This window comes from Alexandromys fortis, unplaced genomic scaffold (genome assembly GCF_014885135.2).
Source record: "Alexandromys fortis isolate MF-2015 unplaced genomic scaffold, M_Fortis_MF-2015_v1.1 scaffold_34, whole genome shotgun sequence".
Lineage (NCBI taxonomy): Eukaryota > Metazoa > Chordata > Mammalia > Rodentia > Cricetidae > Alexandromys > Alexandromys fortis.
The window spans coordinates 3,213,963-3,227,495 of NW_026067933.1; the positions used below are offsets into that span (position 1 = coordinate 3,213,963).

At 38.8% G+C, this 13,533-nt stretch overlaps 1 protein-coding gene across 5 annotated transcripts in view; it reads left to right on the forward strand.

The window, feature by feature from the left end:
• Cadps2 (calcium dependent secretion activator 2) overlaps positions 1 to 12,535 on the forward strand; it is a 533,470-nt gene extending 520,935 nt beyond the window's left edge. For all 5 annotated transcript variants that reach the window (XM_050145948.1, XM_050145944.1, XM_050145945.1 and 2 more), the window contains 2 exons: positions 5,506 to 5,610; positions 11,592 to 12,535. In XM_050145948.1, coding sequence (XP_050001905.1) covers positions 5,506 to 5,610; positions 11,592 to 11,765 — 279 coding nt within the window. In that variant the 3' untranslated portion in view covers positions 11,766 to 12,535. The remainder of the gene's footprint in view (positions 1 to 5,505; positions 5,611 to 11,591) is intronic.
• The last annotated feature ends 998 nt before the right edge of the window (positions 12,536 to 13,533 follow it).

Below are 13,533 nucleotides of genomic sequence, written 5' to 3' on the forward strand. Positions count from 1 at the left end.
CTAAGCACGTGTTCTACCTTGAACTGTACAGAGCTATTGTGTTAGAACTAGATTACATGATCTGCACCTCCTCACACAGGTGAGGAAACTGAGGCACAGACAAGTCTTTTGACCAAGTCACTTAAGCAAATAGTAGATTTGGAAGTTTGTACTGATCTTCCTTCTATCCTCCTTCCAAGGGGCTATTTTCTTTTCCTCAGTGTCTGGTTGCTCGTCCTCAGCAGCTATGTCCAGGAGATGCCCTGGACCCCACCACATCCTCCATGGCCACCTCTGTGCCAAGCTGACAGAGTGTCAGCTGTGTAGAACACACCCTCTGTTTTTAGTTGCAGTGAGTTGGTTTCAGTTTTCCTTAAACACAACCCTTCATCTTTTTCTCAGCTAAGGCACAGCCATAAAGGGCTCTGCTTGAAACTTAAAATTGTGCTTTGGAGTCTGTTCTGTTAATCTGGATCGTTTCAGTGTGATGCCTGGAATTTGGGGGTGGGGTGGCATTATTGTATCAAATTGACATTAATATCAAATTTGCATTTGAGTGTTTAGAAATGAGAAGTGAATGAAATAGAGGCACAAATATTGTTACGTGTGCTTCTGGCAGAGTAAGAATGGCAGAGTAAGAACAGATACCCGATAAAGCGTGCATGTTTTCCCTGTGCTGCTAAACTGCAGGGCACCAGTATTTCTAAATTTTTGTTTTTCTCTAGAGCTACGAAGTGGTCCCAGAGGGTGGCTCATAGTTCTCAGTCATGCCAAAACCTTCGATGTTTTTAGATTTTTTTTGTTTGTTCTTTAATTCAATTGAACTATTGGATTTTAACGTTCACATTTACTAAAATGAGATTTTCTGGATTTTATTCCAATTCAGCAGTGATTTGGCTCTTTAAAATAGCCATTCCAACACACTGTAGTGCCCTGGAAAATATCGGTCCTTCCTCTCTTTTTCTCCCCTCCTTTCCTCCTTCTCTTCTTCCTCCCTTCTTTCTTCCTTTCTCCCTTTTTCCTTCCTTCCTCTCTCCTTCCTTCCTTTCTGTTTTTTACCTACTGAGACAAGCGTAACTAGAGAAGGATGAAAATATACCAAGTAGTTGGGCCAATTCATAATCAATAAAAATCTAAACACTTAAGCGGAAAACACACCCCAGATCTGTGCCATGGCGAAGCAGCTATTTTTCCTTCGCTGTCATCATCAGAGGCTGCATTCTGCCAGAAATCACTTGCTTGAAGCAGCCTCCATATATAAACCCTATGGGGTCTTGTGATTCAGATTTAGGAATATCAGCCACAGAGGGTCTAAAGGCATTGTGCATTAGTATGTATTGAGACCTCGTTCCAGGTGGCGAGCAGCTGGACTTTCGAAAAATAAAACTTCCAAAATAAATGTGAAGTGCTTGTTCCCAGGCGATAAGTGTTATACTTAATGGAATCATCCTCCAAATGTTAGAAATGAGGCAAAAAAGGGGGAGTTGTGCATATTTAATATATTTGTTTTGTATCTCCTCTAGTCAACAGAATAATGACATTCCTTAACTACTTCTCTTTAACTTGCATGAAGAAAGCACGGTATGTTGCTAAATCTCCTTTCACCGGCTCTGCGGAGAAACAACTTTAATCCTTGTTAGAAAATTGCCGAGTCTGAGGCTGACAAAGAGCTCATGCCTGTTCCATTGTTAGTGCTCCCGGGCCCCAAGAGCAGAGCCCTTTACAGCTGCGTGGATCCCGCCCGGCTCAGCTGCACTATTTAGGAGCAGAGGTTTGTCAATTTCTATTGACAATGGAGAGAGATTTTCAGGGCCTGTAGCAGTGCTGACACAGTTGGGGATCAATGCCAGCCATTCAGCCTGCACCCTCTTTCGTTGCTTTGGTTTGTTAATTCAAGACTAAAGGTCCACGGAGGGGGTTCAGGGTGTTTAAGAAGGCTGATGAACTGCGAGCGTTTATGGCCCTGGTGTGGCAATTTCCATAGTCAGTGGCAACTCCTGGCACTGAGGGAGCTGTGCCCCTGTTGACCCTCTTGTTATTAAAAATGCACGAGGGCTGCGCTCCTCAATATTTCCACACTCTTTCATTGTCAATACCACCTTCTGAGCCCTTCAGCTTGTTGCTTGCTCTAAAGATCTTCTTAGATTGGGTTTGAAAACTTCACCTTAAACACTAGATTAGACTGATGTTCTGTTTTCCGTGCTCCTGTTGATTTGTTGAACCTTCCCAGGGCTGGAAAGCAAGTAGCAGCTTGATGGGGAGACGGGCTGCTAATATGATTTACCAGTCTACAGTCATGCACAATACGTGTGAATAAATACAGGGGTCTCACAGAGTCAGCCCTGGCCTTTCCTTTTCTTTTCTTTTTGCTTTAAAAGAGATATCTCAAGAAAATGGAGTGAGTGATGCATGCCCTTACAGGAGCTGAATGAACCACAAAAGGAAAAAAGGAGCTTTTTTTTTTTTTTTTTTTTTTTTGGTTAAAGTGGTAGACTGCTATCATGTATTTCTGTAGAGAAAAAAAATATATATATATAAAATATACTGTTGCTGCTTTATTCCTGAGTAGAACCAGAGCAAGGAGTAAACTGTAAATGCCATTTCCTGGGCTCCAGCCAGGCTGCGCCCTTCTTGTATGTTTCTGAAAGGAAAGCAGGTGGTCACATAAGTTACCTTATAAAATTAGCTTCTCAGAGTGAAAAAGACATTTCCTAACATCCTGGCTCCTCTGCATATTCACCCTCTCAGGGTTCTTTTTTTCCCCCCTTTGTTTCATGCAAAGGCTTGCTTTGCTTTGACTTGGTAGGGCAAGTGAAGCTAACCCAGTTTTGACTCTTCTCAGGATGAACAAAAGGGGGACCTACTGTATTTTCACCCCTGAGAAAAGATTTGTATTATCTCCAGCATCAAAATATCAAACTGCAAGAAGTTTCTGTTTTGGTGGCTTTGTTGGGGGAGGGATGAGGGGTCCAGTTTCCTCACAGGCAGGAAAGCTGCAGTGGAGTGGGGTGGTGTTGTCCCTAGCCTGCTCCTAGTAGAAGCCAGGTTGAGCCCTGAGCTCTAAGCCACTGTTCTCCCTAATCATTTCCTCAACTTAGCCACAGTTATTCTCCAGGCGACCTTGATTTAAATCAGAAGCACACATTCTGAACTGATGGGATAATGTTTCCTGGAAGCCTTTGCCTCTGGACTGAGATATTTGACTTCAAGTCAGATGACAAGGAAGCAGCTTCAACATTCCCCTCAGCTGCCGTCCCGTTCGTCTCTATGTCTATAGTTGCATTTAGATTATGTTCTTCTCAAGTTCATGCTCTCTGGATGTATAATTTGGGTATTATGTTAGAAATCTTAGATTAATAATTTCCGTGTTCTCCCTAAGTATTCTTTTCATTCTAGCATTAGCATAGAAATCATTCATACAAGATGGGAAATGAAATTAAAATCATTTGAAATGAGGATTCTTTTTTAAGGACATAGAAGTGTATGTTGAGTGGTTTTCTGGGAGTGTGTTTCATTTCTCTCAGACTTGTTCAACTCACCATATACCTGTATAGGCTTACGTATTGGCTGCTGCCTTGGACAAGCCTTTAAACAGTGTATATTTTCTCTCCTCCAAAAGAAAAGAGAAATTTTTTATCCCGTACAAAGAAACTAGAATATCTAAAATTCTAATTCATTTCGACAGCATTTTAAGTTCCAAATCGTCTCTTGAGTGTGGTGGCAACGGAGTAAGCATTTGGTCCTGTATGCTAATTGAATACTGTCAGTCATACCCGAGTGTTCAGCTACATCAAAACAGAAGCCACCAGGGCTAAGTGCTAAGTGGAAATAAGTGAATGTAAAATTAATATCAGAAATAAAAGGTTATATGTATCCGTAAAAGATTTTTGAGATCCCACATATCAGTTGAAGTGCTACATCTACTAGCCACGGGTTTTATAAAAATTTATGAGTGTAGGTATCTGATTCTTATAGAACTTTTTAATATATTTTGACATGTGCTTAAGAGGAAACAAATTTTCGTTAAGAAAGAACAGTAACTATTTAAGTCTCAGTCTAGTCTGAAATGTAAAACTTGGAATTCAGTAATCTGTTTGGTCATATTTAGTAAATCGGCTCATTTTAATTTGCTTATCACATTTTATGCGTGCAGCTTCAATAGAGTAACAAGTTCATAGAAACAGATGAAATGTGTGACTAACTCATTTTTTACTTGTACTTAACCTGTGATTTCTTGCTCTGTTAAATTGTCTTGCTGTTAAATTGTCAATAAGTCCAAGCCTGGATGAATTTAAAACTTGCAGAACTTAAGTTTACAGAAGTTAGATTTAATTGTGTATTAATAATATGGAGAAAAAATATTTAAGTTTTTTTTTAGCATCTGTGTTTGGATTCCTTAAAACAGATACAAATATGGTGTGTCGCTATGCTTAGGTATACAAGCAGCACACAGAAATCTCTCTCAAAACACTCCTTTCATTTTGTAAATGCCATATTGATGTAGATGTTTCTCTGTTACCTCAATGAGCGGCAGCATTAGTATACCATTACCAACCCTGGGCTCTATCATGGAATCATTGAACCCCTTAAAATGTCACAGTTAATATCAGATGCCTTTTTGGAAAATAGGAGACCAAACCATTCTTTTATGATTTTTTCTGATCATTGTATATTATATTGCACAGAAACAGTGAATTGCCTCCAAAGAATTTCAGTTTTTTTTCCTTCAACAGGGTTGTAATAAATGGAAAAATTATAAAGCCTCCAAAAATATTTGCAAAGCAAAGCAGACCTTTCCTTTCATAATCTGGGTAATGATGTATGCTTTGTGATTCTTACTGCACAAGAATTCCATCTCGACAAGGCTCCTTCCTGTGGTCTGAGTAAATCTTGGTTTAAGTACTGTTTAAACATCTTGGCAACTGCCTCATAACTGATTTATTACAAAAGGATGATCAGGGATCACCATATAGTAAACTGTGGGTACTTTTTGCCATCCTTCATAATGTTATTTCTAGTCATTGACATCATGACTAATGTTCTAACACTCCTGCTGTCTGAATTTTTCATAACATGAAGACCAATAGGAAATTTCCCTTTGAAAATGATTTACCTGGTGTGGGTGTGTGTGTGGGTGTGTGTGTGTGTGAGTGTGTGTTTTCCCCCCGCAGCTTGGCCATCCATTCAGTCCCACAATATGTATTTAGTGCCCATTGTTACTTACAAATTGCAAAGCAATCCGCTAGGCTGCAAAGTGCAAAAACACAGTTTTCCCATGAATATGTTACAGCTAAACACTGTAATGCTAATTCGTGTAAAGAACAGCCTGGGTCAGCTCAGCAGATATGCCACCCGAACGTACAATTCTGTTAACAGGAAATTATAGCATTATTGACTTCAAGTGCTGATCTGTGGTCATTTCGGAGTGCTTCATTACCCTCTCATTACTGAATCTGTTAAATGAATACTGCAGAGATTGTTTTTCTTTTTCTGTCCCCCTCCCCTCCACCCCGTCCTTCTCTCCAGCAATGGTACAGCAATTCCATGAAAGTCATTTGTGTGTGGCTGGCTGACAGACTAGACCTTCAGCTTCATATTTACCAACTGAAGACGCTCATCAAGATTGTGAAGGTAAAGGAGAAGTGTTGAAATTTTAAATTGCCCACCAAAAGCTGTAAAGAACAGTGAGTGGTAAGTTACCATCCCACCAAAAGAGGGACGACAAGGTTGCCGTAACTGAGTGGTGGATGTAAGTACTTACAGTGCAAGACAATGTACATCAGTCTCCCTAGCACGTGTATTTGAGTGTGGTTGGTCCATAATGATTTTACATTCATTGGCATAAAAATAAAAAAGTGCATTCCTCATGTTTATTGGGGTCATGTATTAATCATGGGGACTTTTGATTTGTACTTTCCAATGAAATTAGGAGAATGTGCGATTTTACCATGCCCTATTAAGACATTACACACGGTCACTGCCTGACTCTTTTTGGAAATCTCCCTCTCCTTATATGTAAAAGATGGCCATTTTGAGTGTTAGAGATCATCTAAAATGGTTAACACCCATCTTACATGCACTCAACAGAACACTTGGACTGTCGCCTATAGGTACTACCCTATATGTGTTGTCTTTAACAAGTGGGGATTTAAAATAATATATCTATTCAACATAATTTTTTCACTTTGTAAATTTTAGTGGAGGCCAAAATTTACTTCAAGATTAACTTGTCTTAAAATTGAAACAGTATTTTAGTATTGTAGCTGAAAACAAACTGACAAAGAAGGGTTTTTCATACAGAAGACCTATATATCCATTTTGGTGTTCTTATTAGTGATGCCTATGTAGATGTAATGTGTCATGGATGTGTGATCACACACACAGTGCTTCTCAGTGTGCCATTTTGACCTAAAACTCTTAGTCCCCTGAGGATTTGCCAGAATTAAAGGTCTTTTGGTAACAGCCTAGACCTGTGGAATCAGGAACTCTAGCGATAAGACTAAGTGATCCATAGATCGCAGAAGACTAATTCCATACTGAAGTTTGCAAAGTACCACTAAGTTACAGCTTTAAAAGAAGTTTCGAGGCACATTAAAAATTTACCATCATTCTTTTGGTTCCTACAGTCTACTTCAAATACAAATTACTTTGTACTACTGACCCACAGTTATCACAAATCATTATCACACCTGAATTCTGTGCCAAATTCAGATCTGGACTATTTGAATCAAAGGTAGAACGTGAACTATGCTATACACCTAGTAATATGATTAGTAATCAATAACAAGTAAAGTTATTGCCACCCATGACATTTTTATATTCCAGCCACATATTTCATTAACAAAACATCCTCACTTCCTCTTAGCAAGTATTACTATTTACAAAGAGCTGAGTGCACACTGTGACACGTGCAGATGTGTTTTCCTTCACCATCATTTCTTCCTTGTTTCTATGAATGAAACTTGGACACTTTCAACTGGTTGGTTTTGCATAAAAGACAACCAGAATTCTGTGTTTATCTTACATATACATATATCTGTTGATGCTACAGCCCATACTGTTACTTAAATGGGGCCAAGCAGCCATACTTCAAGCTTCTGTCTGTCATGTTCATTTGATGGATAGCTAATCTCTTTGTTTGGGGAATTAAAATGTTCATTTTTTTTTACTTGTTCATCATTTGTTTCTTTAGAGTTATTTCTTTTCTCATGTTAATACATCTTAATAGGTAAAGAGAATGTACCATTTTTCAGCTTATTGAGATGTAGTTGACAAAAATGTCTATAATCAAAGTGTACAACATAAGGATAGTTAATAACATATACATAGAGAAGCCAAGGTCAATGACAAGGGGCTTTGATCCTACTTCATGTTCTGGCTTGGTGGGAGCCTAGCCAGTTTGGACGTTCACCTTCCTAGACATGGACGGAGGGGGGAGGACCTTGGACTTTCCACAGGGCAGGGAACCATGACTGCTCTTTGGATAGGAGAGGGAGGGTGAGAGGAGTGGGGGGAGGGGGAGAAGAGAGGGGGAAGGGGGAGAAGATTGGGGGGAGGGGGAGGGAAATGGGAGGCTGGGAGGAGGCGGAAACTTTTTTTTCTTATTCTCAATTAAAAAAAAATAAATAAACAAACAAAAAAATAACATATACATAAAAATTGCCGAGAGAATACATCTTATCAGTGACTACTTTAATATGAAAGAACAGTGAATAACTTTGTAAGTATTACAGCGGCATTTTCATTGCGCTCTAAACCAATGTTATGTCAGGATGATCTCCATTCGTGGCTATAAATAATGAAAACTAATATGTGTAGTTAAGTTTCACAAATGTTTGATTTTATTTTATTTTTACTTTTTTCTATGCTTGAGATCGAATCTAGGACCGCATTTGTGCTAGGCAAGCACTCAGTAACTGAGTTGTATTTCCAATTCATCTCTTGTATTGTTTATTTCGAGACACTGCCTCACTAAGTTGCCTAGGGTGACTTCCGACTCTCTCTGTCACCCAGGCAAATTTCGAACACCTAGGGATCATCCTATCTCAGCTTCTCAAATACCAGGGATGACAGATCTGTGCCACTAGCCTCAGCTCATAGTTAGCTCTCCATATGCTCAAGCAAAGCTTTTCCTGGCTTATACATTGAACCAGGCCATATGATTTTATTTAATAATATAAATTATTATTTTCATGATGAAGAGCAAGGCAAAGTAATAAATTAGCATTCTAACCAGTTCCCTACTTTGAATAAAATGCATTTAAACCAATTTCATACATGGATTCATCAGTTCCTTGGAAGTGATGTTGGTCTTGTCCATAATAGTGGGTTTTGCTTAGAATAATCATTGTTCAACTCATTTCTAAAGAAGGACTAAGCAACATGCATGAGAATTGTGAAGGCTGCTAAGTGGCCCTGCTCTCCAGATCATTTAGATTTTTTGGCCTGCGGATGACAACACATCCCTGTGTCCTAACCATGATGAAGTCAACCTGACTAGACTCAGCTGTCCTTCCTCTCCTTCTTCCTCACAGGCAATGCCAGTATTCTAGGCCCAGGAAGATCTGAAAGTGATATATACAAGAGTCAACTGTGTCCTCTTTCACAATTGGTTCATTTGTTAATAAATAAATAAATAAATAAATAAATAAATAAATAAATAAATAATCCTAATAAGACTGACATAAAAACACTAAGGTCTGAAATTACGTGTGAAGATTTAACATCAGAATGATTTCTCTGAGATGGGGAAAAGTAAGATCTCCAAATGATCGAAATGGCTGTTGATTTATGTTCTCCCTCCTGGCCATAAAACATTTTAAAGCAATTAATATCAATCAATGGCTTGTTTTGCCTGGAGAAAGGAAACAGGTAGGCCCCCTGTGGCTAGCCCTTATCTTAAGGAAGAGCCAACCGTGCCAGTGTGGAAGCCTGAGAATGTCCAGTGTTGGCAACACGTTATGAGTTAGAGCTTTCAAGGCTCTGCACTGCACCTGGTCTCCTGGTTGTTACCTTTTTAACAGAATAAAGAAATGGTCTTCACCACATTGAAATTAGAAAACCTTTGGCTCTTCACACCCTCAGTTTAAGTCTCCCAGGGCTAATACTTAAACTAAGACCAAAGGAAACTATTCCAATAAAACCAGAAAGACAAACTTAGAAGTTTAGTAAGCAATTGTCTGTGGCACAATGCAGTATGGCGGTCATCTGTAAGTGAGTAGTTCATTGTGTGCTTAATGCAATTTTGGTCTAATTAAAAAGACAAAAGTCGGCTCTAACATTAATGTTTTTGTTAATAATGCCATATGTATTAGTTACCACAGTTTCTAGGCAACATTCATATTTCAGAGATACTTCTCTGGTTTTAAATATACTTTCTTAGTGGTACTTATGAATCAGAGGTCGGTTTATGACTGCATCGCAGTAAGTCTATCTCACTTAGAGAATATGAGGGTGGAAGACTGTGTGTGCCTTAAAAGAACCTGAGATAAATTTCAATAATTACAACTTAAAAGTGGAAATAGATTTAATCATCTAAGCAAACACACTCTCTGGATCTGCATCATTACTTTCTGTGGAGACGCTGACCCCTGATGTTGTGCAGCGGTTCTCCGGCTTTAACTTAATTTTATACATTGGTGTGGGATTTTCTTTAAACATGGATTTATTTCTATCAGGCAATCAGATCAGTAAGATTACATTGCCCTCCACCCTTATCATTTACATATCACTTCTGAAATGAGATGACATCCCAGGCACAAGTCAGGGAAAGTGGGCAGGAGGGTAAACTGACACCACTCCGGAGCTTCCACTACCTTGTGGTACTACTGCGTTTCCTGGAAAACTGTGGGAAGTGGCCAAGTGTGCTGAATGAGGGGATAAATATTCACTTCCTGACCCAGGTGAATTTTGCACTAAGTGCGTTTAGTGCAAATGCTTGAGTCCTCTGGGATTTTCTGAGTGTTCTGATGGAAGTGTTTGGACCATGTATGCTGTTAGGCTGTAATTCATCAAGAGAATGCTTCTCTTTTGTATTTATAGTCATAGGATATTGGACAATGAGATACAATATCCCTTCTGATTTGGCTTTCTTTCCTCTGTTAAGTATATATATAAAACCTGGCTGCTAGTAATCACTTAGAACAATGACATCAACTGAAACATTGAAGTCTGTTCCCGGTCCAAACCTAACAAGTAGCAAAATTGTAAAAGATGCTTATCATTAAAAATGCATTTCAAAACTCCTTAGCACCTTGGACTTCCCACAGGGCAGGGAACCCTGATTGCTCTTTAGGCTGACGAGGGAGGGGGACTTGATTGGGGGAGGGGGAGGGAAAGGGGAGGCGGCGGTGGGGGAAGAGACAGAAATCTTTAATAAATAAATAAATTAAAAAAAAAACTCCTTAGCATGGGTACTCTTCATGAGTTCCTGGTTTCTCCATTTAAATATCTAGACTCCTTTCTCTCACTTTCAAAATCAATACTACTATTACTATTATTAATATAACAGTCTTGTTGAGTCATAAAAATGTGTGAAAACAATCAGACTTCAAACATAAGGGAAGTGCTATAGGCTGCGCATCTTTCCTACGGGAAGAAAATTTGAAGAATCGCTATAGATTGGCCAATGAGATGGTTTAAAAAAAGGTTCTTTCTCTCCAGCCTGACAACCTGCATTGATTTCCCCAAGATCCACATAGTAGGAAAACTAACACCAACTAGTTTTCGTCTGATATATGCACACATGCACACAGATATGCACACAAATGAAACAAATGCATGTAATTTTAATTTTTTTAAAAAAAGAATCACCATAGAAAGAAATGATAACATTAAATTCTATGTTGTATGCAGTCTGTAGATCACTGTTCTAATGTGTAATATAGCGACTTATTGTTTTGCCAGAAATGTATCAATGCTCATTTTACCTCCTAATTATTGAAGCTTTTTCTCAGAATCATGAAACTCACTCTTCTACGAGCATCTCAAAGAAAAAAGATAAAAACCCCTTATAGGCATTTTATATACATATAATATATTATTTATTCATAATATAATGCATATATAATAAAAATTTCCAGTAGCATAACACAAATAAATGTGTTTGTAATTCATAAGTGCATAAAATGTGAACTTCTTTTACTCATATTATGATAATTTTATCCTCTAACACCTGCCCCCCCAAACTAATATGTTTGATAAAATTAAGTATATTTTTCAGCATAAAGGGAAAATTGAAAACCTAAGAAGTCCTTCCTATTAAAAATGCATACAAGCATATCATGTTATCTTTGTTACAAACTATTCCATACTAAACCCTGTGCAATTAGTAATGTTTGGAGAAGGGGGATTAATTGGTCATCTGGTAGTCACAACATTTTGATCTATCCATAAGTAGCTTGAGGAGCACTCTCCAAAGTCACTCATCCTGTCTCCTCCCCAGAAATACGCTAGCGAGATGATTGACGTGGGCACCCACAGTTGGAATCCATTAGTGGATTTCTCCCATAATTCTGAAAGGCTGTTCAAGTACACAAACATATGTCTGCACATATAGGCATGTATGTATGTGCACATCTCTAATCAAAGCAAACACTCTGTTTTTCTCCTAGAAAACCTATAGGGATTTCCGATTGCAAGGTGTGTTGGAGGGGACCCTGAACAGTAAGACGTACGACACTCTGCACAGACGTTTAACTGTGGAGGAAGCCACAGCCTCTGTTTCAGAAGGAGGAGGACTTCAGGGCATCACCATGAAAGACAGTGATGAAGAAGAAGAAGGTTGATGGCGCACAATTCCATAGACTGAAGGCCTTAGCATTGTTTTGTGCACCTTGTCCTTGTAATTGTACTTACTGTCTTGACCAAATAAAAATGCTCAGCTTTTTTTAGAAAGTGAACTTGGAGATAAAGAGAGAAATGCCAAGTATTTTTTTGAAAGAAAACCATATTCATATGTATAGCTTGACCTAAAATTGGCTTTGCTTGTGACTGGGACTTGAAGTTCTTCTGTCTTTTAATGTTGCTTTCTTTCTTTGTTGCTGTTAGTATATTTGGCTTTCCTTTTTAACAGTCCTAACAAAATAACGTCCTGTGTGTCATATGAGATTCCTGTCTCCTACGAAACGACATTGTGAGAAGCCATCCCTGGTCACAGCAACAGCTCTATTGTACCTCTGTCAAAATAGTGTGCCTCCTGGTTATAATTTAGGTACAATGTTTGTTCTGTAGTTAATTTTCCAGTGTTGTGATGGGTACAAAGCTTTAGCCTTGGTTTTCATAACTCTTAATTTGTCTGCCGATGTAATCCTGGACTTCAAAGAGTGCCATGCCCAAATATAGCATAGACAGTCCCCAGGCTTCCGTCCTGTTCCTTTCTGAACGTTCTTTCGTGTATACGACATTACTAGGTGTGCTCCATCAACATCCCGTACTCTGCTTCTAAGTGTAACTGCTTGCAGGCAATAAAGATCCAATCGGTCATAGCAACTTCTAGGTTTCATTCAACTTAAATAGATTAAATGCAGTAAAAGATATTTGCAGTATCTCAAACATCCTCTTCTCTGGCTCTGTGTTTTTGTTTTATTCTGTGATGTTTCATTTTCAGTCAAATAAGCAAAATTTACAGACATCATACTCTGTACCTGGCAGGCCTACAATCTGATAGAAGAATTGTTTCAAGCGCACACATTCACAGCAAAGAAAATGTTAAGTGCCTAGTCAATTACTGTATATTAATAATAATAACAATTGATAGCTAGTAGTATTAGTAACGACACTAATTTTAATTAACAATTGGCATTACTGGTAATAATTCTCTCAGTGTTTTCTTGATATTACTTTAAAGGATATAGTATTATAATTTGTAATTTCGCTCCATTCTTTATTTTGGGGCTTTTCCTAATACATACACACTGGCATACTATGCTACTGGGCACACTCACAACTAATATTTTTGTTTGACGTGGGATTTTGATTCTAGTCTGGCCTGGAAGTCTAAGGTTCCCATCACACTCCGCCCTCGGCCTCCTAAGTAGCTGTAGGCATATACCAGCCACACCTAACTATACTGACAAATAACTTCTTCAGTGTCGAAATGAAGATGCTACTGAGTCTATCAACAGTTTTGTGATAACGTACCAGAAATGCCCTGAACTTCCGAACTTGTTTCTCCTGTCATGTCTCATAAATGGTGGCTAGGGTGATCAGAATGGTCCACAAGCATCTGCTTTATCCACAAATATCACATAACAACACTTGGTCCTGATGTTTAGGTCCTAACAGTAAGATGACATGCATGGTACGGGTGAAAGGAGACAGCTTCCTCCCTTTTCCTTGATGAAAGAATAAGTAAGGACTCACTGCTTTGGAGAGCAGCTTGACCACAGATACATTCCCTCCTTTTCTCTACCATCAAGTGCCCTTTGCCTTAAGTCCTAAGTACCCTGTCATGTGACCCTTGACTCCCCAAGGGCACCTTCAAAACACAAAATTGCTCTCAACCTGGAAGCCAGTGTGCGCATGCACAGGTGTGTGCTTGTACACAGGGAGTTG